Raw genomic sequence first — 27,101 nt, forward strand, 5'->3', positions numbered from 1 at the left:
AGGGCGTGACTTATTGTTCCTCTACAAATTGCTGGAATAAAAATAACCATGAAGCAAATTATTCTCTAGCTATCCATCCCAGAGGGTATTGTCAAGTCTCCAGTGCCCAGGAGAAGGAGAAAGCTTCCTTTCCCAGCATCTGCCAACCCACCTTCCTTCTCCCTCTGAAACCCTTAAAGGTGGGTGACAGACAAAAGCCTCTTTGGCCTTCTAAGGCTGCTTACCTGCCGGCACCAACTGCCAAGATCTGCTGAGAGCTCAGCACCAGCAATATTACCTGCAAGCACCATGACAGAGGTTTTTGCTTATTAAATTGCACAAGATCACCAAACCTGGTTTATTGCAACACTGCATCCCTAAGGTGACTTGAAATTGACTTTGCAGGGTGGGCTTTTTTTGTTTTGTTTTGCCTATATTTGTCATAACACTTAACAAATATAATTGCAACTAAAACCTGACCCTATTATGAAAGAACATATTCTAGCTCTCAGCCAATGGAATGCAAATCAGTGTAATTACCAGTACAACCCCATGTGTGAGTCACTGGTTTTGATGGCCCACCAAAACTGATACTAAACAATGTATGCTAGGATGCTGTTATATTGCTTTTCAATAACTGCAACTCATTCAAATGTAGATGCTGCAGAGGATGTATCAGTGTGCAATTTGTTTCCTCTCCCTGGTGTTTTCATTTTGTCGAGTCTCATTTGTAGATTTTAAAACAATATTTGGTACAGGAGAAGCTATTTTCTTTAACTACAATATTTTTAGAGTCATAGGACCACAGAATGGCTTGGGTTGGAAGGGACCTTAAAGGCCATCTTGTTCCAACCCCTCACCATGGGCAGGGACACCTCCCACAAGTCCAGGCTGCTCAATTCTGCATTACCAGCTTTACCAATTCTGTGTTATTTTTAAATTCAGACTTGAAGCTGTTGCAGAGTTTGACTTTCTCGCCCCTTTCCATCCATAGTCTCCTTCATCTGTACGGATCTGTTCCTGACAATCTGCGAGACGAGTCCATGAACAGGCCCCTTGCATTCCCATGGACACACTCCTCTTCCAAAGTCTCTCAGCCTTCAGCTCCTCGAGGCCAGGCACCCACCGCAGCCTCCCTGGTTCAGCCAGCCCGATTCTGGCTTTCGCTGATGAGGTCCAGTGAGAATTCCTCTAAACTGCTGCGGTAACAAACACTCCGCCTTGTGCCAGGTCTAATGTTTTAGATGAGACTTCACACCCTCCTTTGTAAGGAAAGGGTAAGTCTTGAGTACTAAAAATCTGTGTTAAATTCGTGTATATAGGAATGTAATGTACTGGGTAAAAAACGTGCCTGGTGACTATGTATAACAGTGCCTGTAAGGAAGTTAACAAACAGATGTTACCATTTGCGAAACACGAGCTCAGTTAGGATAAAGGTTATAGGCTTGCCCTTCCCTAAAGTCCTGTAGGAGCTAATAACCACCGGTTGTCTCCAAGACTCCAGGTGGGTTGCAAGTAGGCTCCTTTTGGGGGCCAGCAGCCGCCTCAGCAGCGCACGGGGCCGCCCCCACCTGTGCCATAGGTCCCCCCCCGTGGGGCCGGGCAGGTCCAGAGGGGTTTAGCTTGTAGGCGGCGAAAAGCAGCGGCAGGGCAGAGCGGCAACCCCGGGAGGGGGCAGCGGGGCTGGCGGGAGAAGGAAAAGGAGGAGGAGGAGGAGGAGGAGAAGGAGGCAGCCCGATGGGAAGGGCGGCGCTGCCCCTTCTCCCGCTTCCTCTCTCCACCCCCAGCCCGGGCAGGCGGCGGCAGCGCTGCAGCGCGGCTCGGGGGGGGCACCCGTGCGGCCCCTGCTCCTGCTCGGCACCTGCGGCAGAGGGATGCGAGGGGGCGGCCGCCCCCCTCGGCGGGCAGGAGGGCCGGACCCGGGGCCGCCCCGGCGAGGAGGAGGAGGAGAGGAAGAGAAAGGAGCGGGAGGGAAGCGGGGAAGTTGTGCCGGAGCCATGAGCCCCGCCGGGGGGGCGCGGGCCGCCCCCTCGCTGCTGCTCTCGCTGCTGCTGGGAGCCTCGGCCCCGCTCTGGCTGCGGGCGGAGAAGCTGGGTGAGTCCGGGGGCAGGGGCAGCCGGGGGGGGTCGCCCCCCTCCTGGGAGCCGGCAGCTGCCCTCGCCCCGGGGAGAGGGTCCGGGGGGTCCGGGGGGGGTCCGTGGGCTGCGCGCAGCTGACCCGGTTAATCCCCGCCGCCTTTATCCCCGCTCCGAGGAGCTGCGAGATTACGGCGGTAACCGGCCTGAGGGCGAGCGTGTCCTCCCGCTCCCCTCGTCCTCCGCTAGTCGGGGGGTGTTCCTCGTGGGTCCCTTCTGCTCTTCTTTTCCCGAAGTCGCGGCAGCGGGGAAAAGTCCCCGGCAAGTTGGAGGCGCGGCGCCTGCGGCCCCGGGGGCGCCCGGGCTCGGCACCGGCTCTGCTCCGGCACCGGCGGTGGGGATGGGATGAGGATGAAGATGGGGATGGAGATGAAGATGGGGATGGGGCTGCTGCAGGGGCCCGAGCCCATTCCCGGTACCGGCAGCCCCCGCCCCGCAGCCCGGGCTGCTCACCTGCAGCCCCGCCGGGAAGAGCAGCGCCTGCTCCGGCCGAGACAAAGTTTGGTGGGGATTTCGCTGGGATCCCGCAGCTTGGTGAAACGAGGGCCCGGGAGCTGCTCTGTTTGCCCTCTGTTTGTGTGCGACTCCCAGTTGAGCTTCCGTGTGAATTGTGAATCCAGCTGGCTTTTGCTGCGGGGCAACTGCGAGCTGCCGGCTGTGGCATTGCCCGGCCCGGTGCATCCATCTTAGAGGAGTTCACTGACAGCTACCGCCGAAGTAGTGCTGGAAGTTAGGCATAGTAATGAGCCTGACAGCAAACTTCAGGCAAGCTGATAGTCCCCGTATCAAATCTGGCTGCAAATTCCAACACCCGGTGCTCTGGGTTAGTGTAGCACCCAGGCAGTGCCACAAAGCACTTTATTTGGCTGATTTATACCTTTTTTTTTTTTCCCTAACTTCCTAGTTATGGGGATTTCTGATACAAACTTCCACTGGGGAAAAATTGGTACAAGCCAAGTGACATTTCCGCTTACCAGCTTCATGCAATAGCTTTGTTTTTCCTCTTGAAACTTTGCTGTGCTATCCTCAATATGTATTTCCCAGTTTTGAGACTCCAATTTGATATGATCTGGGAAACAGAGATGGTTAAAAAAAACTTCCTCTCTATCCATCTGTGTTCTGTTGTGGTGGTGTGTGTTTTTGCCTCCTCTCGTACCAATGTTTTGTCATGATGACCTCAAGGACAAAGTCACTTGGAGAGTTGGTTAGTAAGTTTGCTGGGATTTCTGGGGGTTTTAGTGCATGCAGTGGCACTTCAGCAATTAAGCGTGACTCCGACTCCTTGTCTGTATTCCAAAACTGAGTGGTAAAGGCGCTTTTGTTGTTTCTTACTCATGTCTGAAGTGTTTCTGCCATCAAACCAACAGCACAGAAACAGAAGTCCTAAGACAACCAGGTAAACCATATTCCTAAACTCACATTTACAAGTCTGCCCAGCATTTAGAGACCGGAAGAGATTTTGACCCAAATCTTCCCTTTCTCCTTAGGGGGGCATTATTCTACTTGTTTGTTTATTGATATTGCCCTATAAATTAGGGGCTAAGTGTTCTGCAGCCGCACCAGTGGAGGGAGGTGATAAGGATAAGTGGAGACAAACTTCCTGTTACACAAGCTTCTCACCTTGACTTAAAAGTTGTAATGGAGCATGAGAAGTGGCAGAGTGAATCAGGCCTGAGTTTCAGCTAATTCTGAATTGTGACCACTGGTGTCTCCCACCAGCTGGTTCCTGGAAAGATGTACCGATTTAAATATATTGATTTAAATATATTTATATTATATAAAGTAGTGCAGTTTTCTGTCATCTAATGAACTGGCTGTGCAGTCTGCTTTTTTCCATGACCAGAACCCACAGGTAACAAGTTCACGTGTCTTCTCAGTCTATCCCGAGGGATGCTACAAAACAAGGGTGAAGCTGCCATTATATCTTTTCTTTTAAGTCTTAAATCAGGGAAAGGCCCCTTTTTCACTGTGGTGTTGCTTCATAGTGTAGCTCATACTGAGGTGACTGTGCAGAGCCTGTGTGTCAGCTCTTTTTCTGCTCGTGTTAAAGATGTACATTGTCTGAGGACATCTATGAAACACAGCATTTTGTTTTTCATAGACTGATGACAGGAAAGGACGTGTGATTAGGGAACTGGTTTTAATTAAAACATATTTGTGAGCTTAGTACATCTTACCTGGGGACAAATGTCATACCTATGACTGTGAACGAGTGATAAAATAACTATGGGATTTATAATAAAAGGGAAAATAAGCACATTTTAATTATGCTGTATGCTGATCTTGACTTCTCTTGTGGTTTCACTTGCCAGTTCTTTGCTGACAACCACAGATTATACCTTGTACCCCACCTGCCCAGCCTCACACAACCACACTAGACCTGGTGCCCCTTTTCAAGGTCTCCTTCCAGCAGGTCAAGACCAAGGTAGAGGGGAGGCAGATCCGAACACGTTATGTTTGCCATTCACTGTTCTCCAGTTTTTCTTCTGGTCTCATTGAGCAGGAGACTGAAATATGTAATTTTGGGCAGCAGCTACCTAAATCAGAGTCAAATCTGAGTCTTCCGTCTTCAGAGTTTTAAGTAATCTTCAATTACATTTCTTAAGCAAATTCTGGCCAGTTGGATTTAAAAAACAATCTGTGGGTTGGTTATTTGTAGGAAGGCGAATAGGAAAGGGGGATTTCACTCTATTAAGAGCAAGACTGAAGCCACCACTCTTGGTATAACTCATTTATTTTCACTTCAAATGAAGCACGATGGTGACACTAGCTAATGTGGGATTTGCAGATCAGCATCCAAATGTGAACTTTGGTTGCAGTGTTTCTGGGTCTGTTTACAGTTGCACCCAATGCTCATCTTTTTCGCATAAGTTGGAAGAACTTAGGGGCAGTAGGGTTTTGAGTCAGGGCTGTTACTTGATGTGGCAACAGTGTGTGCAGTAATTATGAGAGACTATGCCTGTTCTCAGGGACTTGCACAAAACACGTACTGAAGAATATTGGTGTGATAATGCTAATCCAGTCTGCATACCCACTTCCAGCAGTTTGCAATGCAGATAAAGATGAATCTTTCTTGTATGCACACACCCCACACCCTCCACAGATTCTGCATATAACCGATTGGTAAATTTTTCAGTTTGTTTGCATTTTGTCCTTATGTCTACTTCCTTCCTTGGCTCCCCCTGTGTCGTGTTGTGAATGCTGACTAGAATCACTGAAGACGGAGGCAACAGTTTTCCGGTTGCAGTTCATAAGTGCTGTGTATACCCACCACATGAAAACTGCCATGTTTTTAGTTGCACAGACTTTGCTATAAATAGCTCTAAGCCCTTTATATGTACTTCTCTTTAGGTTACCAGAGGACATATTTCAAACGAAATCAGAGACAGGGAGGCCTCTGGGAGTCTCACTGACAAAGGAGGGAGGAAAAAGATGCCTTGGGAAAGCTCTTCCCTGAAATATCAGCACACGCACATAACATGCATGGCTGTTGAATAATATTTCATACAAATTATATGTTGATTTACATATGCAAAATTCATTAATTTGTATTTATCAGACCATGCCACCAATAGTCCACTGGAGCTATGTGTTTAGCACAGTAAAAAATAGTTTTAAAAAAAAACAAAACATGTTTGAGGATGCTTATACTACATAGAGATACTTAAGGTACCTTCTCAAAGCCATTTTGGGCCCCAGAAGTATGACAGTTTAGAAAGCTTGCCTGAGACAACACACCATGCTGAGAAGCGTGCTCCTGGGTGGTGGTGTGCGCTGAAGTCCTCAGTGTAGACGTTGCTGGAGGTTTGGGGCTGACTGTATCGTATCAGATGCTCTCCTGTGGCATGTACTTATCAACACATGGGTTTGCACCATCTGTTAAGAATAAAACAAGCCAGACAAAATCAAAATAAAATCCTCCTGACTGGATTCAGTGGAATGGCATTGGATCCCAACTATCTGCAATTAAAAAAAAAAAAAAAATGTTAATAGCAGTGCATAAGAATAAGCACACAGCTTTCCCAAAAGGCTTAATTAGAATTACCACTGGGATTAGGAAACTTCAAACTGGGACAATGCACTAGTGATGTTAAAAAAATAAATAATAATAATATTATGTTAAATTAAAAAAAAAAAAAAGTCAAACGGCTTGACTAATTTTAAGAGTATGAAGATGTCTTCATTTATTCTAAAAGCAAAAATTATGAATTATCTAATTAAACCCATTTTGTCTGTGAAAAATGTGTGAATGCTAAAGCCATATTTCTGAGGTCTACTGGACACATGTACATAGGGAGGCTTCCAGTAGTTAGGATTTTTTATGCTGTGTAATTAAGTCCAAGAGCTGAGAGCATTACTAGAAAGGTAGGAATTCCCTCTTTGCCTGCCTCTTCTTTTGACAGAGCTAGGACATGCCTCTCAGGAGTTTCCTTCTAAGATATGAAGGTTTAGTTTGGTGGTGATGGGGCTTTCTCATCCTTCCTGACTAGCACTTCCAGTCCCAGAGTGACCTTGCTCGTTATTTCCATTTCCCTGGTGGGATGGGTTGCTGCCTGGCCACAGCAGCTGCCTCTACAGCAGCCCCACACCGCTCCTCTGCATAGGCAGAGCTTGTTCAGCCCATATTCTCTCTGCTCATCTCCAAGGAGCTCCAGTAAAGGTTTTTTTCAAACACCCTGAAAAAAAAAAGGAAGGAGAATAAATGGGGAAGGCAGAGCAGGTCAAAGCTAGAAATGCAGATCCATAGCCTCTTCGAGAGCAGGATCTTCGTTTTGGTATTTAGTATCACATTTAGGCTTAAGCTGCTACTGTAATTGCAGTAATTTCTTCAGGAAGTTACAAGTTTGTTGTGTTATTCCTCCACCCCACCTTTAGCAGAGCTCCAAACTGTTGTTCCTTCCCTCAGCTGCTGCAGAAACCTTGTTTCCATCACAGTTTTAATCTGCCATGTTCAAGTTTCTGGCATTCCCACCGCAAATTGTTCAACAGTATTGGATTTCAGTCTAGCACTTTGACATTACAGTTCAAGTCATGTTGATGTCATCTTCCAGATGTTCATGTCTACTGAATAAAAATTGTGTTTATTTGCTTTATTTCAAATTACAAAAACGCATGGGGAATTCTGGATGTGATCTCTCATACTATACAAAGGCCTGTGTGTCCTGTAAGAAATCAAACAAACCTTTTCTTCGTGGTGTAGTAAGGAGAGACCTCAAAACACTGGAAACATAGGTGGGTTTTTTCATCTATCCAAACAGAATCACTTTATTACATGGTTGAGCCTTGTTGTTGCAGCTGCACAGAGTAGAAATTTGCAGATTCTTGAAACCACTTACATCTATTTTATTTAGGTGCCATACCAGTACCATGGCGGTGGATTGCTTTGACTTAACAGTCAGCCATGCTTTCTTTGCGAAACAAGCTCAGAATAAAAAAAATATAATAATAATAATAATAATAATAATAATAATAATAATAATAATAATAATAATAATAATAATAATAATAATAATAATAATAATAATAATAAGTCAATTTTCTCCTCTGAGTATGAAAAAAATATCTATCTAAACCTGTAAAGATCCTGAGGGTGCCCCTCCACTGGGAGGATTTAGCAGCAAGTTCCACAGCTAACACCAGAGACATTGCCCTCCATCCACATTGTCTCAGCTTGTTCCCAAAGCCAGGGATTTGTATTATCCCATGCTTCCCATGTCAGGGAAGGGAGAATTAAAGCTGAAATGCCTTGGAGCCATAGGCTCTGTGCCCCCACTAAATGCTTTAAAGCAGAATTTTTGTAGGTAAGCTGTAATATGAATTGTTGTGTCATGTATGATGAGAAGCTGGGCAGTCAGAACTGTCAACATTTTCAAGCCCAAGGAGTCAGCTTTTTCTGATCTATTAGTATTTCATCACAGGTAGAAGAGGCATAGTTAAACTTCTCTATAAAACACATATCTGAGAACTTACTGATTTTCAGGAAGTGCTAATGCTTGTGCTTTGAAAATGAATCTCCTGTTTTTTAGAAGAAATTAGTTCTCTTTGTTCCCTACGTGGAAAGCAAAATAATGTTTTATCAAAATAAATTAGTGTCTGAGCAGTTGCACCGAAGTATTCACTCTTGAGGTGAGTGAAAAATCGCATACCTTTCTACCATACACTGTATGAAAACATGAGAACAAGATTGGGGCTAATCAAAAATAAATACATAAATAAAAAAATCCAGTCAAATAAAAGGAAAATATGGAGTTGCAGTGTAAGTAGTGTACACAGAGTGGTATAAAAACAGTCTCTTGTGCATTGTTTTTCACTTCTATTTGCAAATACGTTTTATACAATCTCATATTAACAAGTCACAGAAGACTGAAAGTGGCAGAAATGATGCTGTGGTTCATACACGGTGTCACAACCAGTAAAGTAGTACTTAAGTAATTCTATGGCTAGTAAAATTTTTATTTTTAGAATTGGAAATATAGTTCGCACCAGCTAGATATAACCACAACAAACCAGGGAGACTGCAACGTTTCATGTTTCACTGAGATTCTGAGTGTACCATTCTGGTTAATGCCTTGATGATGAGTATCAGGCAGGCTAGTAGCATGGGAATACTGGAAGAAAACATTTCTTTCCTTCAGTGCTCCAGGTCAGAAGCCTGATGTACATTTTTGATTGTAGATGTGTCTTAGTTCAGTTAGTTTTACTGCCATTTCTGCTGGAGTTGCAGAGAACCACTTGCTGTTCGATTGCAATAATTATGGTAGAAAGAGTTGGTTTCCTATAAGTTAAATGAGTCAAAAGGCAAAGCAGAACATTGAGTCTTGTGAATAGATGGCAATTATTTTCCCTCACAAACCAATTTTCTCTTGAGATATTTAGTAACTTATACCTTGTGGATTAAGTAGGATTTACATAATTTGCTTTGACAGAAGTAGTGTGCTTTCTGTTGTCCTTTCAATCACATACCACAACAAATCACATATTAAATCTAGTCATACAAGCAAAAGGAAGTGGATGTGTGATTGTGCTAATAAGTCAGGACAGGTTTGATTTTAAGAAAATCGACCAGCCTTAATTACTGATAAATATCAGTCTTTCCTGGCTTGTGTCACACTAACAAGGGAGTTGCATATTAAAAACAAAAGGTGGTGGTGGTGGGGTTTCATCCTATCATGTTCAGACGTTTGCTCTTACCCAAATTAAAGCTGTTGTGAAATCTTGCCTTCCCACCTGCTACCTTATCTGGGACAGCTCTACTTCAGCCTCTTTTTAACCTGGTGTCTCCGAGTTTCCTGTCCCTGTGGGCTTGCCAGTACTTACCATGGCTGTGAATATTCCTATTTCTGTGCTACCCAATATTCGAGTTTGGCCCTGAGCTTGCAGCATATGTTTCCCACACAGTCCTAGTTCAGTGCAATATACTGTAAGTTAATCTCCACTAAAGCATAGCAAAGAGAAAAACCTAGGGAAAAAAAAAAAAAAAAAAAAAAAACACAGATGGAGAAAGTAGAGCAAGCAATTTGCATATATATGATATGTCTCTCAGTTAAGATTAGCATTTCCTACTTTGCCTGAAAAGCCCTTAATAGAAATCCAACTGCATGTTTGCCCCACATTAGGGGAATCAAAGAAGGTGCCCTGATAGTAGAAGAGCCCCACCAAACTCAGGGGGGCCAGCATGGGGTAGTGGGAGCTCCATTTCCCACTTTGTTCCTGCTGCACTGCTGCGGAATTGTGGGCAGAGGGATAGGAAATAAGTGTCTGCTTGTAGGCTATTTATTCCCTTTTAGTCTTTACAGTACTGGAGCTTCCCCAAGGTTCACTCTACATGAGTAGCTGGTGGAGGAGCATGACCACATTTCCACTTACTAACAGTCCTCCGAGATTCCTTCTCAGTGTGCAGCTACAACCAGTGCTTGGGCAGTGAACCAAGTGCTTGTGCCTTCTCAGCACCTCTGCACTTGAGGATGGACACCTTAACATGGGGTCCATGTATTTTCAGGTAGGCAGATGTTTGCTGGAAAATAAAAAATCAACTTCTGGCTTGCAAAATGGGGACCCTACACTTGTGATTCCTCTGAAAATAATATAAATATGTAGATCCATTCTCACATCTGTTCCCCAAAACTCACAGTGTAATAAAGTGTTGAGGTGATGAGTCACAGCAGCATGCACATTCGTAAAAGAAAGGCATTGATAAATATTATATGCAGCTATGCAGTGAATAAATAAATAAATAAGTAAAAGTCTTTTTTGTTGCAGCAGTTAAAAGGCATAGAGAAGTTTTCTCACACCCACAGGCTCAAGATTGCTGTATTTAGAATGCTGAAAAGCAAATTCCAGTGCTGAAACTCGCTTCTCTGTAGGACTACATTTGGGTACACTGCCTAAGTCCTGGAAGCAGTGACTAAAACATGCTTATTTTTGACATGTACTCTGGTACTGTCTGTCTTTCACAGATTGTGATGGAACCAGATAGTCCTCCTGAAAAGCAAAGGCAAGCCTCTTTTGCTACTACTTCTGAGTATTCGATAGAAGCGAAGCAAGAGAACTGTATGATGCTATTTTAATTTTTGTGTAAACCTCGTCCCTTACATGTTGCACGATCTTGTTCTTTATGGAATGCAGCAACTTCTTAATCCTGTGTCCTCATAAATAATTTATATGAAAGACACTATCAAGGCTGTAGCTACTGTTTTCTCTTTCTGGTACTGTAATTTCTAGGGTAATCTGGAGTTTTCTTGTCACTTACTCTCATGCATAGATATAGCCCAGGTAGCGTTTGGCTTCATCATGACACAAGTCTCTAAGATGTATATATTCAGAGGACATGGTTGGTCTCCAGAAAGTTAATTGTTTAAATGACAAAAGTAATTAAATCTTTAACTATATATAGAAACTGGAAGGGTTTTAGCATGTGAGTTTCTGGTTCACATTTGTGTTAGTTTAAGTGAAACTTATTCTATTCCTCGTTAAGGTTGTGAGCCTGAATGCTAAGCATAAAGTTGCCTCTTTACTGAAAAGTGGTTTCCTGTTGATAGATGAAATTGCTCAAAAGGAGATTTCAGCTTTTGTTTTACACATTAGCAGCTAAATAAATGAAAGCTCTGGTCTTGAGAGACTTTAATCTCTGCAAACTTCTGCAAATGTGAGAGCTTTCTGGGGTAGTAAAGGCTGCCCACGTTGTTTGTGGCAATCCATTGAAGTACTGCCATGTAGGTCAGCACAGCTAAAAGGATTTCCCTTGCTACTGCTAACTATTGCTAAAAAAAAATCTAATTTTGAAAAATGGTAATATGGTTGGAAGCTACTTTGTTATATAAGGAATATAAAAATGGTTGTCAGTTTTGTTGTTGTTGTTTTTTAAATATACTTGATGATGGCAATCCAACTGGTTACCAAAATGACTTCTTACACATCTGAGACAGGGCATCCCCCAAGGCTGGTTGCAGGAAAGCCAAGGGGAAAGCCAGCCCCTAGCCACTGCCAAATGGCCGGGGGGGGCAATCACAGCTGGGCGCATGGGAGGAATCTGTGATTTATAGAACCGCTGTGGAACCAATTTGAGATCATTTGCTGCATTCTCATTCCTACTTTAAGAGAGACATTACAGTAAATAATGTCTGCGAGGAGGAGGGAAAAACACACTGTGGTTTGTTTGACCTCCTTCTCCTTTTGCATCCCTTTGAAGTCAGTAAGTAAATAATTTGGGCTACGAAATCAGCCCTGTACAATGTTCCTTTGTTTCTTCTGCTGCTCTACCTTCCCTTCCTGCCCTCAGCCCCCCTCCCAGCACTCCCCACCTCCCGCTTGGTTAGATTTGGCAGCAAAATGAGTGTTGTGAGGGACAGCTGCAGCACAGGGGTTAAAATGTTTCCTGGGGACCCTATGGAGTCAAACAAATGAGAATGCAATTCAAAGAAAAAGTTTAGACCGTATTTATTATTCCATCTGCAGTCGGGCATACTGCAAAGTGGGGGATTTCTTTCCTTGAAAACATTAATACTAATATAAAGTCCATGGAAGATTGCAGTCATTGTTTTTTCAGATGATTATAGACTTGCCTTAATTTCCCGTAGTTTCTTTCATCATTTTAAATTCTCTTTGCAGTCTCCACAAAATGCTGTGAAGAATCTGAAGCTGGACTTCTGAAAAAAACACTGCTGTGGATTTTTATATACTTCTTTGCACACAGGGCTTGATCAGCTGCTCCACTGGCGTCAATGGCATCTGTGTGCCAACACCACCAGGGAGGCAGTGTGGAGGGCTGGCGATGCTCGCCCACACAGAAATGCCTCAGGCCCACGATGTTGCCCTGTGTTTTTGTTAGCCACTTGAGCCCATTGCCAGGAAAAGCAAAGAGGTCTGAGATTTTTGTTGTTCTATGGAAAAGTGATGGGTTTAGGTCTTGATGGTGTGGTGACCTCTCTGTTCCATTGTAATGGCCCAGTAAAAAGCTAGCACTCCTCACTCAGGTTTCTAGGTGGAGAGGTGAGAAGTGAAGTGCTTAACTCCGAGCCTCACTTGATCAATCACAGAGTGATGAAAGCACAAACCCACTTTCATTTGCAGTGTGCATGCTTCTGTAAGTGACAAAGGTTGTAGCAGATGTATGGAAACCTAGCATGTTGTCAAGACTGCATCAGTGGTTTGGGTGGCATCTTGCAACAAATCTTGTTTTTCCCCTGGTCTGTTCTCCTATCCCATGTGATCAGAGAGGGCACAGGTCTGACTGGAAAGATTTGATTTCTTATTTAGATATTCATCTGCTCTTATGCACAACTCAAATCTTTCAAACATGGGCACAGAACTCTTTCTTGACAGTTATTACTGTATCTTTTAATAAGCTGGAATTATTACTTCAGGGAAAGCAACATGGAAGATGAGCTGAATCTCATGTCTCCATGTGTGGGGATTATCAACAAAGCCCCATCCTCAGTTCAGTGGCATTTTCTTTGCTTTGGCTGCATTTTCTTGCAGGCTGTAACTCTCCAGAAAATGCTGATTTTTGGCTGAATCCGGAATATAGGAACTGGCAGACAAGCTCCATGCTCTCAGGAGCAGGAGGAGTGGGAAGGAAGAGGACAGACCAGCAGCTCTGTACCCAGGCCTCCATGTGGGCAGGGGAAGGTGGGGAGATGGTGCTCAGTTTGCCTCGAGCATCTCTGTGAAGGTGGAAAATGCAGGCAGCCAGATGGGGAGAGATGAGGCAGAGATGGAAATAGGGCTGGTTTGGGGGTCTTCATTGTGGTGAGAAGGCAGCCAAGGGCAGGGTGGCATTGGGAATCAGTAACCAGGAGAGAAATGTTTGCGCCCAGAGGGGCGGCGGAGCATGCGGGCCCGGCCGTGTGCCTGAGCACGCTTGGGAATAGAACGTATTTAGCACTGGAGCGAGGCCAAGCCAGTTATTAATTGCTTAGTGAATGTGAATCAGAGGGATGAAAAAGGCAGCTGTTTTCTGCCAGGACATTGTAGCAGCGCTTCTGAAAACATACTTTGATACCATGCCGTGTAACAATTTTGTAGTTGGCGGTATAAACATCGTTCAATAAAAGCTGCAGCGCATGAAATCTTCCTACAGCAGGCATTTGAGAACAGTAGTCTCTTCCCTAGTGCAGGGGGCAGTGCTCCAAGCCCATGGATAAAGGCAGTGTGCACCCCCTGTGTGTGTGGGCCAAGGGTGGGCAAGCCCAGGGGAAAGAGAAGCTCAGCCCACGAGCTGGCCTGCGGAAAGAGACAGGAGCAGGGAGGCATCCAGGTGATATAGGATGGCAGGAAGGTGCCGTGAGGAACCAGTGTTATTTTCAGAGCTCTCCAGCTCTGTTGCTTCTGGGACTGACACTCTTTAGTGAAAGGCATCCCATTCCCAGCCACAGTTCCTGGGGCAGCTCGTGGTGCTGGGTCTCATTCATGGGCACAGGTTTCACCACTGATGTCCCTCCAGGGCAGGGGACCCTCCTGCCCATGAGCCAGCCACCATGGCCAGGCCCAGCCCAGACATGGCCACCCAGGGATACTCCCTTCACCTTTTTCCACACACATCCACCATGCAGGCAGATAAGGGGGAGAAATACTACCACCCATCAGTACATCCCCTCACACTCTCCACAGAGGTAGCATGGCCCACATCCTGAGGTCCTCTGGGTGAGACCAGGCTGGATTTTACACGTACGCGTTACTCTCAGCAGAGGCAAAGGGCAAGCAGGGGGACCTGGTTCTGCAGCAGAAGGTGCTGGTTGCACCTCCCAGTCCTCGGGGAGGTATTTCCATCATCTCCCACAGGAGACTATTTTTATCTTCATGGTAAACAGTCTTAATTCCAACGCTGTGTGATCTTTCGTACAACCTGAGCGTAGGCCAACAGGCGGGTGCCCTCAATCCAGAGGCTGCGATCTTGATCTTGATTCAAATGCCCGTGGGAACACAGTTTACAAAGCATGTTTGATGTGCTTTTAGGAACTTCTGGTGCTGAGGAGAGATTTTATTAAATCTAAGCATGTTTAGACTTTCTGGCTGCTGAATACCTTGTGCTCAAATATTTTGCTTAGCTTGAGTCCAGTGGGAAGCGATGAAACCTGGATGTCTGAGGCAAGGCCATCAACTTCTTGCCAGATGGGGTGATAGAAAACAGCACCCAAAAGCAATGCTAAATGAAAACTTAATGTGAACAAGAAACCCTACTTTGAACTGACCGGTTAAATACACTTATTTCCAGCCAGAAGAGCTGTGCCTATATGAAAGAATGTGACATGAGAAACTCGAACTGTAGTTTTAATAAGGACAAGCAGTTGGATTTAAAACTCAATGTATTTGAGGTTTGGCCAATGCATTTCTATTGAAAAACTAAATTTCACGTAAAAATACCAATAAGAACAAAACTAATGATAACCTTATTCATATTTTTTATTTGAAATTTTGAACAGCGATACAGGGATACATCTTGAATTCCTTTCAATCAGCCTCCGTTCCTGAGCCTTTGGTTTATAGTAGAGTTATACTTTATACATTTATTTTTCTGCATTTTGTCTTAAAATCTATTTGAATTAGCAGATCCTGAACTTTATTCTGCTTTGCTTCCATACCTTCAGACTCCTTCACTGGGGTGCATTTTCCAGTAAATTTCAGTGTAACTTTTTATTTTCTTCTGGTAATTCTGCTGCAAAATTCAAAATGTAGAGCTGGAGTCATAAAGGATAGTTACTAGTACTCGGCCTGACTTTTTGTACATTGCTTCAGTTCTTTTGGCAGATGAGCTTTTGCCGTGACCTATTCCTTTGAGGTAGGCAGGCAGAGCAGAGGCAGTGAGGCATGTTACAGGTGCAAGATGATGCTGCGCTTGCCTCTCATCAGCTGGAGTACTTGAATGACTGTGCTATCTACATTGCACAAGTGAAAAGTTGGAAAATAGCAAATATGCTTTCTTAGTTCTAAAGATGTTCTGGTCTTAATACATTTGAATGCTGACTCACAGATTTTTAAAAAGGATTTTCCCTAGGGACCAGACCTTGTATAACCTCCAAAGAGGGGGATGGCAGGCTGAGGTCTCTGCACAGTTTTGCCTGCACACTTTCTGCAGAAATACAGTGCTCTGTGACCTGTACAGTTGTCAGCATCTCACCATGAGAGTGACGTCTCTTCAGCTTTTTTAGGAGAGTTGTACCATAGAGGATCCTTGGGATTTTACTGAGGTGACACAGGCCAGAATGTGACGCAGTGAGATGAAGGCAATGCAAACACTGGACTTTTTGTTTTAAGGAGTTTGTCCCCGTAACATTTTGCTGTGGATGTATAACTTTTTTTCCTTTTGTTTTCCCTCTTCTCTCACCAATGAGTACAAGCAGCAAACCAAGACTACAGACTGCAGTGACTTTACTTTCATCAGCCCAATTAAAATAATGCTTACAGTTAGAAATGTGGTTAAAAAAAAAAAAAAAAGCCATGGGCAGCTCTTTTTTGCTACACAGGCTGCAGGATTGTCCTGTGTCCTCCCCACAGTGATCTGTTTTTATGCTGCCTGGACCTCCCCAGACTCCTCTCTGGATCAAGAAAGTTGACAGCATATGTAGCGTATTGCTCCTTATATTTTAATTCCTGCTGCAGAAAGTTTCCATTAAAAAGATGATTTTCTCAAGAGACCAGTTTGCCTTTCATCTTTAGCATTTTCCCATGCATTCTAAAATCAATAGAGCTAGGATAAAAAACTTTAACAACAGCTATTTTTTCAAGCATATGAACAAAAAGATCTGAAAAAACATATTTAATGTGTTTTATGGCGATACGATTTTGGGTCTATGTCTCCTATTCACCTCTATTCCAAGCATGAACCTTTGACAGAATTAAATAGCAGGCAACAAAGCTAGAAATAATGATAAAGCTTCAAAATAAACACTCTTGCCTGTGAAAAAGCAGTTGAGTGAGTTGCATGAAATGGCAGTGTAATTATATAGTAGTGAGTCAAAGTTTGATAGCTTGGAGCTTATCTTTGCACAGCATGCCACTTTCCCCCAGCCCCCAGCATGGTACATTTCTTTATCAACACTTCATTTCTAGTTGTTTACTTTTAAACAATCTTCCCAAATCTTAAGTATGTTCCTCCACGTGATTGTGGAAGGAAATTCAGGTAGTAATTAAAATGGCCAGGTCAAAACAGTTTAACCAAAACATCCCCAAAAGTAAAATTATGCGTAAAGTAAACATGAATTCCCAGCTCTTCAGGATTCTCTGTTTTAACACTTTTAGAGTTAGTATCAATTTTGTAGTGATAAAGGGTAACAGAATATAAGACTTCTATGTAAAGAGCGCCTGTGCCCTAACTGACCTAAACCTGAGGACTGCTACATGCACATAGATATGGCACTAATTCCACTGTTGTGATAGTTTTCATTATTTGAAAGATTCAGCAGATTCTTTCAAATAATTCTAGCTTTAATATATAGATTTCACATTACTGGTATACTTTTAAATAGTTCACTAAAAATTGCTTCCTTTAGTCGTCAAGGTCTCTTATCTGATACCTGCTTCCTTCCCCTCCGTGGATGCATCCTGTTTTCCATGTCAGCCCCCACATCCCCCCAGTATTTCCATGTGCCTTTTCCTGTTGTCATATGTTCTGCTGCAGCTGCTCTTCAGATGCTTCTCCACCAAGGAAAGTCCCCAAAGCTGAGCTCACTCCTACACATGGCCACAAAAAAAAAAAAAAAAAAAAAAAAAAAAACCTAATTTGCCAGTGGCAGCATTCTTCCCATGCTGGAGCAGGCAAGCACCGCCCCATGACCTGTTAGCAAGGAGGCAGCAGCACTGATATTTCCAGGGATGCTTCTGTGAAGTAGCCTGTGTGTAGGGCTGATGATACTCGTCCCACCTTTCTGTGTTTGCCTTGTCCCCACTGCTTTTTGTACTGTGCAAGTGGAGCAAGAGAACCATCAGGAAAGTAAGATGAGTCAGGTCTGTGATAGTATGCAGTTAAGTCATGTTTGTGCTTTCAGGCGTGATTCAGTTACCCTCTCCCTGATGGCTCTTTCTGTGGAAATAAAATATGGAATGATAATTGAGAGAAAACTCTTTAAGGAGGGATCCTACCTATTACATGTGAAATTGCGTCTTTAAGTTTTCAGTAGGGTTTGGCTGTAAAACAAAACCAGAAAGACTGTTTATATAGGATTGTCAAATACATCTTAATTCATGAGTGTTTCCAACCCTCTTTTCTACTGCTTTACAAGATAAATATGACTCCATTTATTTTAATTACCTGTTCTCCAACAACTGCATAACTAAGGTGGAGCATTACAAAATATTTTTTAGAAGGCAGAGTGCATATGAGATGATTTTGTGGTCAGCATTTTATTACAGATTTTATTTTATTACAGTTTTTTTTTTTATTGAGGAGTACATTTTGGTTTTCTTCATTGTTTCTTCTTCTGCAGGGGATGGATGTGGGCACATGGTGATGTATCAAGACAGTGGGACCCTGGCATCCAAGAACTATCCTGGGACATACCCAAACTACACTCTTTGTGAAAAGAAAATCCAAGTACCTCAGGGAAAACGCTTGATCTTAAAAATTGGAGACCTGGACATTGAATCACAGAAATGTGAATCCAGCTACCTTAGCATCCTCAGTTCTTCAACAGTCCATGGTACGTAAAAGATAAAGCAATGGTAAATACATGAACTATGAGAAGTGTGAGTAAATCCCAGCTCAGCAAAGCACAAGGAATGTTACCCTTTTTTCTTTCCTCCTCCTTTCCATATTCAAGTGTTTTGTTCCGGGCATGCAGAGCCATTGCTCTCACACTTCATGTGCTGACAAGGCTGGGAATGCTGCAGGGGGGCTGCTGGTCCTCAGGGGCTGTGCCCTCCTCTGGCACACGCATCCACAGGGCTCTGACCTCAGGCCTATGGAGCTGTGCCCTAAGGCCTGTGGAGCTATCATGGTTGTAATACAGTGAACACATGGATCTATATCAGCACTACATACTTCTCTGGTCAAGAAAGAGCTAGCTCACTAACTACACAGAGATGAGAAGTTGGAGCCCACTGTCTTTCATCTCTCTATTTCCTAGTCTGTCAAGGCCTTGGAGAGGAGAGAAGATAACCTTTATTATTGCGAGTTGTTAGTCACTGATATTCTTTGCTAACACACAGGCTTTAATACTTGCAGATATTAAACGTGTGCAGCCAGGCTACACTCGTGTAAGAGTTTTGCACAAGAGGATAGGTGATTAAATACGTTTTAAATGTGCACTTAAAACAATAATAACAAAATTCTCCTAAGAGAACTGGAGGCCTTCTTCAAATCAGTTTTCCCAGTCAGTTTTTGCTGAGGCTTTTGTTCTCTAGCAGAGTCAAACAGATTTTCAGGACAGTGAGCTCTTTTTCAGAAGTCAGATTTAAATCCAAAGACATGGAGTTGCAAAGGAGTTCTGCAATACTGGAATAAACATGTGAATAACAAGTTTGTAAGATTTTGCCAGCTGTGAGCAGGCTGTAGCCTCCAGTCAGCTGCAGTTGAATGTGCTATGCTGGACATTACAGGCAGAACAGGTTCAGTGGAAAAAGCAAATGAAGAGATAAGCTACACAGAGCTTTTGCAGGTTTTCAAGGTCACCCAGCTCATTGCTTGTCTCAGTGAAGTGTGTGGTTCTCCCAGACTCAGGACTCATAATAGTAAAGAGGGATGATTGCCTTTCATTCACGAGCATGATAGGCCTATAACTCATCTGGTAAGATAAGATCAGGTGAGGTACTAAAGCTTCTCTCACAAACGAAGGTAAAGGTAATTATTGTTCATCAGGAGGGAGGTATTATATTTTGAAACAGCCTTCAACAAGAGTGAACCCTGACATGCTGATATCTAAGCCTTGTGTATAGCTTGATTTGAGGCATAAGGAACGCTTCTGTTTGTGTGTGCTTGGATTTATGTATTTTGTATTTATGTTTATGTTCGTTTACCTGTAAGTAACGAATTCTGTTCACCTGAAGCATGTTGTCTGTACTTGGCAGTGAGTGTTACGTGTTTAGTGTTGCATTATCATAACTTTGAATAATTTTTACTGATATTATCTTAACATTTCTAATCAAAGGCTTATCTAGGAAACAAGGATAAATCAATATATTGTTTTTTGAAGTGAAAAATGAAGCTTGAATGCTGATTGAAATTTTGGCTCCTTACACACCGGCCCCAAGGCATCTTCACATAGCTCAGTCACGCAGTTATTCAGCCTATAAACGGAATACTGGTGTATTATGCAATCAAATCCATGTAATGAATTTCTTTCAAGTATTCCCACACCCATTTTCATACCTGATTGGTAATGTCTGATGCATGTGGACTATAATTTGCATTCTCAGTAATGAACTGCACAATTAGCAGATTTTGCTTATATCTGATTAAACAAGTTTTGTGGCTTAAGCAGACATGTTATCTGCAATAGTTTTTCTGGTCTGCAGCTTGCTGTAGACTTTCACACTAGCCTACGTACAGAGACTTCGCTTTACTTTCAGGTGAATCTGTGCAGTGAGGAAATAGGGCTGTATGCATAAATTCACAGCACCATTTGTGTTTTAAAAGGCATGGGAATTTACAAATGAGATTAGGACTTCTCTAAGCGAGTTGTTTCAACAGTTTTGCTATAGTTCTGGGATTTAATATGCATTTGTGTAAGCAAAAGAAGCTCTGGGAGTAGGCATGGCTAAGTACAGTCAGTTTTGTTGTGTGTCCTTTTAGGTAGCTGTTCTGAGCCTAGATCTCCTTTCCACAGCTCTCTCCTCTTCACAATAATTTACAAGCAGGTCAGCATCTTCCCTTCAGCCAAGAAGATATTGAGCTTTGCCACTGAAATTCCTTAATAGGATAATGGAGATTTTAAAAATGTTTTTCAGTCATTGAAAACATCGGAACAATTAAAAACTAATGTTTGAATGCTTGGGGGTGTCTGTATTTGACCTGGGTTTAAAAAGGAAAATCCAAAAAGCTAACTATGAAGCCTGGCACTTTGAATATTGCTCATACTTCAAATTAGCCAGACAGCCTCTGCTCTTTGAGGTATGCAATTATCAGAAAATAAGGTCCAAAGGGAAATACGGTTTAAATACTATTCTGGTCTCTTAAATTCCACAGAACACAGGAGAGGCAACATCAGTATGCATACAGTCTCCTGTTCAGGAGTGTATCTGAAGCTTAGAAAATTGGTCAGAGGCAAAGCACCACACTATATGCATGTAAATACAACATTGGTGTAAACAAGTCTTCAGATGGCAAAATATTCTTTTCATTTCAGATTTCTCCCACAACTCTTTATATATAACACTGATTCATTCATCATTATAAACTTCTGGGATTCATGGAATACACAAGGAGCAACTCTGTTCACATTCAGGGTATTTATGTTCCATGCCCTAAAGGGAAGCTGTTATACACAAATGAGTGGATTCATGGATTTATGTTAGCCAGGTGATTTCTTCACTTTAGTATGCCCGTGACTACAGATTACACAGCAGAACACTAATTTGGGAGTTTTATTTAGGTTCAGGGCATTCCTCTAATTTTGTAGTCTGACCCCAAGAGTACTGTGGACTTAATTCCTTCCTGCAAAAGCACGTAGTGTTGTGTACACTGATTTACTAAAGCCTCCCTGCTCAGCTGGAACACAAACTTTACACCACAGCTCTTCTCACCTTTGATACTTCTCAGCTTTGATGAACCTGTGAAGGCAGCCATTGCATTTATATTTCTATGATATTGCCATCAAAAGATAGTCATTAAGTAATCTTAATGAAGCTCTAAAATTGGAGACATAAAGTGGCTGAACACTGTATTTCAGGGTTATTATTCTGCACACTATTTTCCTCTATGTTAACCAGAAGAACAACCCTGTAACAAGTCTTTTCTTTCAAACTGCTACCTTTGTATCCAGACTTAGATGTGAAAACATTAATCATCAGTCGGCAAAGGTAGTCAGTCTAACACCAGTCTTGGTGAAACTGAGTCACCTTTGTCTGACAAATCTTTCAATGTTAACACATCTTTGCACATGCTGTCTCCAGGAGAACTAAATATATTATAATGTCCCTTTTCAAAGGCATGGCTTTGCACTGGATGAAAATAGGGTGGTGTTTGTTTATTTATTTTACTCCCACAAAAGGAATATAGAATAGATGATAATAGAAAGCATGATCTCACAGCATGGACAAGGTGCAGCCTTTACTGAAATGCCTTTCTTCTAGAGTTAATTGCATTAGCTGAGCATATTAAAAATACTGAGCTCTGAAAAGAGCTTTTGATTTTTTAATTAGTTAAAGGGATATGTGAAAACAAGATTAACCATGTGGTCCCTGTCGTTCTCAAGCACACAGCAGCCATTGCTGCACTGCTCATGAATGTATTAACATGCATGTTCTTAAAGTTCAACAGGAACGGCTTTTAGTCAGCTCCTTTTCATGACTTTATCAGATTCCTGTATTTCTTTTGACCCTTTTTCTTGCTTTCTTCACTCTTTCCCTATCTAAGGGTTTAGCATCTTTTCCCTTAATTTTGTGAGATGATCATCAGCCTTGACTGGAAAGAGATTAAAGAACAGATAAGTGCCTACTTAGTTCTCCATTCACTTGCAGTCAGTAGGAGGTTGATGTGTTCCTCTGGGGTGGATGTCAGATCTGCTGAGTGACTAGTAATAATTTGGAGAGTTAGTGCAGTTAACTTGTTCTTGCATAATTTGCAGTCAGTAACTAGTGTGAAATAGCAAGAGAAATTACTGAAAATGCTTTCTCCTCTCCGCAGCCAGTCTCTAAGGGTTGTTAGGGAAATTGAGCATTTACTGATGTGTGAGTGTCTGATGGCTGCTGAGAGTGAGTGTGCACGTGTGTGTGTGTGTGTGTGTGTGTGTGTGTGTGTGTGTGTGTGCGCACGCATGCAGGTGTGCAGGAGATCCAAGTGCCTTCCAACGCCTCATACCTGTCATCGTGGCTGAAGGCGATTCATCGAACCAGTCTTTCCGTATTATAGATTGTAATAAGTGTCTTGCTTGAATAAAGGGTGTGCCCAGGTTTCTTTTTCACCCCTCAAAGGAAACTTGTTATTACAGTATTGTTTCTGGTATTTCAGGAAATCCAGTGAAATGCCCAGACAAGTTCTCGCTGAAGATCAAGTTAAGCGGTTTCTTAACAGTCAAAGCTCTTTTAACAGTTGGGTTTCACCTGAGGGGTTACAGAAGCCCAAGGTTTTAGCTTTGGAAAGATTTACTTATAGAGCAAAGAAGGCCTGCTTTTCTTTTATCAAATGACCTTTTAGTCCTTTTAGATGCATAAATCGTATTGTGTATTTTTCTGGGTTTTATTTTGTTGTTGCTGTTGTTAAAGAGGTATAGCTCTTTACTAAAGGTTCCTAGCTGTTGCTATGCTTCTGTCTGTGGGTTTAGCTAAAACCACAGTACAAGGGGAGATCTCGTTTGGGGTCAAGCAGGCAGACCTACAGACTGTGGGAGCAGGTGGCCCAGATCTTTCGTTTTTAAACTGTAATTACTTCTCCAGCCCAACTCTATTTGGATACTTTTTTCTTTCCTTTATCACAATCTTTGGCAACCTTTTAGACACAAACTAAAAGTTATATATTTTTTCTTAAAACAAGAACCACTTACACTCATTCTGAGGTCAGCCTGTGTTGTACAGTTAAATATTGAATAACCAGACTGTTTCATCCTGACTAATGAGTGTGACTACCCTATCAACTCATATCTACTGAGCTTTAACACCACTTTCCCCATGTCCTGCAGAGAAGGACGTGAACCTGCGCTTTTCATCTTGTGGCACATCCTTGTGGGTGGTGCTGGTTACCCCAGCGCTTGTTCATCACAGGTTCGGAGCAAAGAAGAGGTTTCTCTTCTCTCTTTCTTGGTAATAGGAGAGGAAGAACTACTGGTTATGCTCAGCTACTTCTTATGAAAGTGAAGCATTTCTGTGAACGTGGGATGGAGACAAATTTCAAGAATGCATATGTTTTCATAAAACAGCCTTGCAGTTTTTGTGAGCTGTTTGTGAAAGACTTGCACACTGGCTGAGTTTTTAGCTCAGAAATGAAGCAAGCATAATCCACGTTCATCGCATCCCCTGTTCTTACCCTACTATTGAGGTACTTTCAAGTCATATTGTTTGACAAAAGGGAAGATGACAATTTAAAACATTTCCCATACAAACTCTTTAGGAAATGATAATTCTGGAGAAGCATAACCCTAGGATCATTGCACACATTGCTCATAAGATGTGTTGTTCTTCAAGTCTAATGTTAAAGACAGAAAGCAGAAGGGGAGATTGTCCGTGGAACCATAGGTCTTTATGAGTTTATATCTAAACTAAGTTTTCTAGTGATCTCTTCAAACATCCAAGTGGAGAATTCAAATGAAGATGAGGAATTTGAAAGCAGAATGGCCCAGACGCGCAATAGGCAAAGACAAAAAGAATTGCTTTTAAAAGAAAGAAAAAAGCCTTACAGAAAAAAAAAAAAAAGAAAAAAAAAAAAAAAAGCAGAAAATAGCAAATACTACAGAAACAAGCAGCATGTAGGCATTGCCAGTTGGTGTGAAAGAAGTGAGTCCTCTAGGCACAGTGCTTCTTGAGGGAAGTAGAAAGAGTAAAGGAGCACAACTCAACAAAGTAATCTCAGGAAATATGCCAGAGACTGGCTGACAGCAGAAGTAAACTAGACTTCATAAAAGCAGACAATGCTGTAAAGATCATCAGATTTGCAAGACAACGCTATTATGAAAAAGACAAAAGCAGTAGACTATTGCTAAAATTTAAAAAATAAACAAAGCATAAAATAATCTCATCTGTCTCCAGACATGCCAGCCAAAGGATATCCATGAGACAATTTACTGTGTATTTCACAGGATGTTAATACTGTTTGGAGACAATAATTTCAAAATAAGAGTATTTCATTTAAGCCACCTAAACCATATCAACAGATCAGGAGTTCTGGAGGAAAGGCATTAAATGTTAATTTAATTATAGAGAATATTAAAATAGGTACATTCACAATCCATAAGCTCCTAATAGCTCTCTTGCAGAATTTAAAAAAATACATATATATTAATGAATCTGGAGTGAACAGACGGAACTACACTTGGGTCAGCTCATTAGTGAGACACCAAAAGAAAAAAAGGCCCTGGCATGTGGATATAGTAACACTGAAATGTGAAGAACACCTACTCAGTTTCAGGACATGGAACACATCTGTTTATTAAATCAAAATCCTTTCTTTGTTCTTAGTAAACAAACCAAATAATCCTGCCTACTTAGCCTAGCAGACATCCCACAGAGTCGCTTAAACAGGAAACAGGGAGAGAGATCAACATTGGTGACTCGTTTGTCAAGCCGAATATGCAAAGCAACCCACCTCACAACATCAGAAGATTAAAAACTGATAACGGGATCTGGCGATTTTAAAAGGGGATCTTAAAATCTTCTGGCTTAGTCCCAAGTTTAGAAATTAAATTTTTGTGCAGAGTCAAGTCAAAATGCTGCAGTAAAAGTTAACAGGGCTCTTTAAACAAGCCCCTTCATTGTATACAGGCACAAACCAAGGCTTGTGCCTTCATCCCTCCTCCCCACTGAGGTTGTTCAGTTATTCATATAGACAGCCTGGAGAAGTCAACAGATCCTTGGTGAAATGGACAGAGAAGACAGGGAGCACATACGAGTCTTAAAAGTAGATGCTAAAACTGTATTTTTGACGTGTGATCTTGTCACTTCAATCACAATTCAAAAATACTGCCTAAGACAGGCTGTTTTCAGATTAAGTCCAATCACTGCATGTGCTGAGTGGTTTTAGTCTTAACGTCTATGAAATCTTACAGTAAGTACATTGATGGGAGACTAGGTAAGTCAATGGAGAACAACCATGCTGGGTGTTACTATGTGTAGTGTAAGTGCATCTAACTCAGGCACACCATGAGCTGAAACGTTGGAAGCGTGGGAGGGTAACCTTTCTCTGCCTTTTTCAACATGAAATTAGATGGAGAATTACTGTATGGAAGTACACAGGAAAGAGTACACGTGGTTAAGAACAATCATATTTTTCTGAAGGAAATTCGAAAACGGATCAAAGTGTAAAATTCTCTGTCAAAACTGAACCCAAAGAACTGCCTTGACCCTGAAGAGTTTTGTTTTCTAAGCACTACCGGTTATTACCTGGGGAATTTCTTGAAAAACTGTCAATGTGTAATGAATTGACTGAGAGGAAAATGAGAATCAGAGGTCAAAAAGGCCACTCTGCAAACACAGGACAAAGGAGAGGAGCTGCTAAACAGAAAACCGTATTATTAAGTAATTTAAATATGCTTACATTGGTCAATATTGGTCATTATAAGCACTAAAGAGCAAGAAATAACACCTTTTCATAAAAACTGACTGCACATCTGTTGTTCTTTCATGTAGTAAAGGCAAAACTATCTCCAAAAACAAAAATTACATGTGAGTTAATGCTTTTTTTTTCCTAAACCTTAGCTCTGAGTGTTAATTTCTGTATTTGGTAGCCTGGAATTAAGCTTTACTAGATCTCACAGAAGGCTGAAGACTTGGTTGTGTATTGCTGATACTAACTGAATTCTTGAGAAGAGCTGTGTCGAAATATGTGCAAGGCTTCATCTGTTTGGAACAAAGAACAAGTGAATGCTCTCTGGTGTTTATAAATGCCTTTTTTTTTTTTTTTTTTTTTTAATCTATGCAGATAGATAACTGATAAACATTTGGAAAGATATTAATCCCTGCAGTGGATTCTACTTCTTGCTTTTATATCCTTGAAGTAATTAGTCCTGGGTTCCCTTAGTGTGGAGCTACCCATTGGAGTCTCTGGGTACACCAGACCTGCATAACTTGGCATAACTGTGAGATAACGATAGCTTTGTAACCCATATTGGATTTAATACTTAACAGTAGAAACTTCTCTTCAGGCATTGCACGCTGATTTCTTAAGTTGATTGTATCTGAATTACTGGCTTTCATATTATACAACTCCATGAGTCTAGATTTTTTTTATTTTATTATTTTTTCTTGTTATGTGTGATTTGTTTGTATAATTACCTGGGACACATGTAGACTTGCTGCTGAAGGAGACACACAGTCCTGCTCCAGCCAGTGTGCGGTTGAGTGAGTCAGCGATCTAAATTATACCTACAGAGTTGATAGGTCACTGCAAATCACTGCAAGGGAAAAAGCCAAAGAGCATTGGTGAGAAAACATGTAGTCAGTCCCTGAGAGAAGAAAAAGATTAAAGCTTTCTCAATCTTGCTATTTTGAAGAAACACAATGCCTTCCTTTCTTCTTCCCCTTTCTCTCTCTCTTTCTCCACTCTGGAGGAAAAAAAAAAAAAAAAAAAAGTAAAATTTTAAGTTAGCACTTTACTTCTCCCACTGCAATCTGACACAAAAGACCTTCTCAAATAAATCACTCGTGCAGTTGTCTGGTATGACACAGTGTCAAATGCTGTCTTTTTGATAA

At 42.0% G+C, this 27,101-nt stretch overlaps 1 protein-coding gene across 3 annotated transcripts in view; it reads left to right on the forward strand.

The window, feature by feature from the left end:
• The first annotated feature begins 1,858 nt into the window (after window positions 1-1,858).
• Window positions 1,859-27,101, forward strand: part of DCBLD1 (discoidin, CUB and LCCL domain containing 1) — a 48,874-nt gene continuing 23,631 nt past the window's right edge. For all 3 annotated transcript variants that reach the window (XM_032185019.1, XM_032185021.1, XM_032185022.1), the window contains exons 1-2: window positions 1,859-2,073; window positions 18,035-18,247. In XM_032185019.1, the coding sequence (XP_032040910.1) occupies window positions 1,977-2,073; window positions 18,035-18,247 (310 nt within the window). In that variant the 5' untranslated portion in view covers window positions 1,859-1,976. The remainder of the gene's footprint in view (window positions 2,074-18,034; window positions 18,248-27,101) is intronic.

Source organism: Aythya fuligula, chromosome 3, assembly GCF_009819795.1.
Source record: "Aythya fuligula isolate bAytFul2 chromosome 3, bAytFul2.pri, whole genome shotgun sequence".
Classification (NCBI taxonomy): Eukaryota; Metazoa; Chordata; class Aves; order Anseriformes; family Anatidae; genus Aythya; species Aythya fuligula.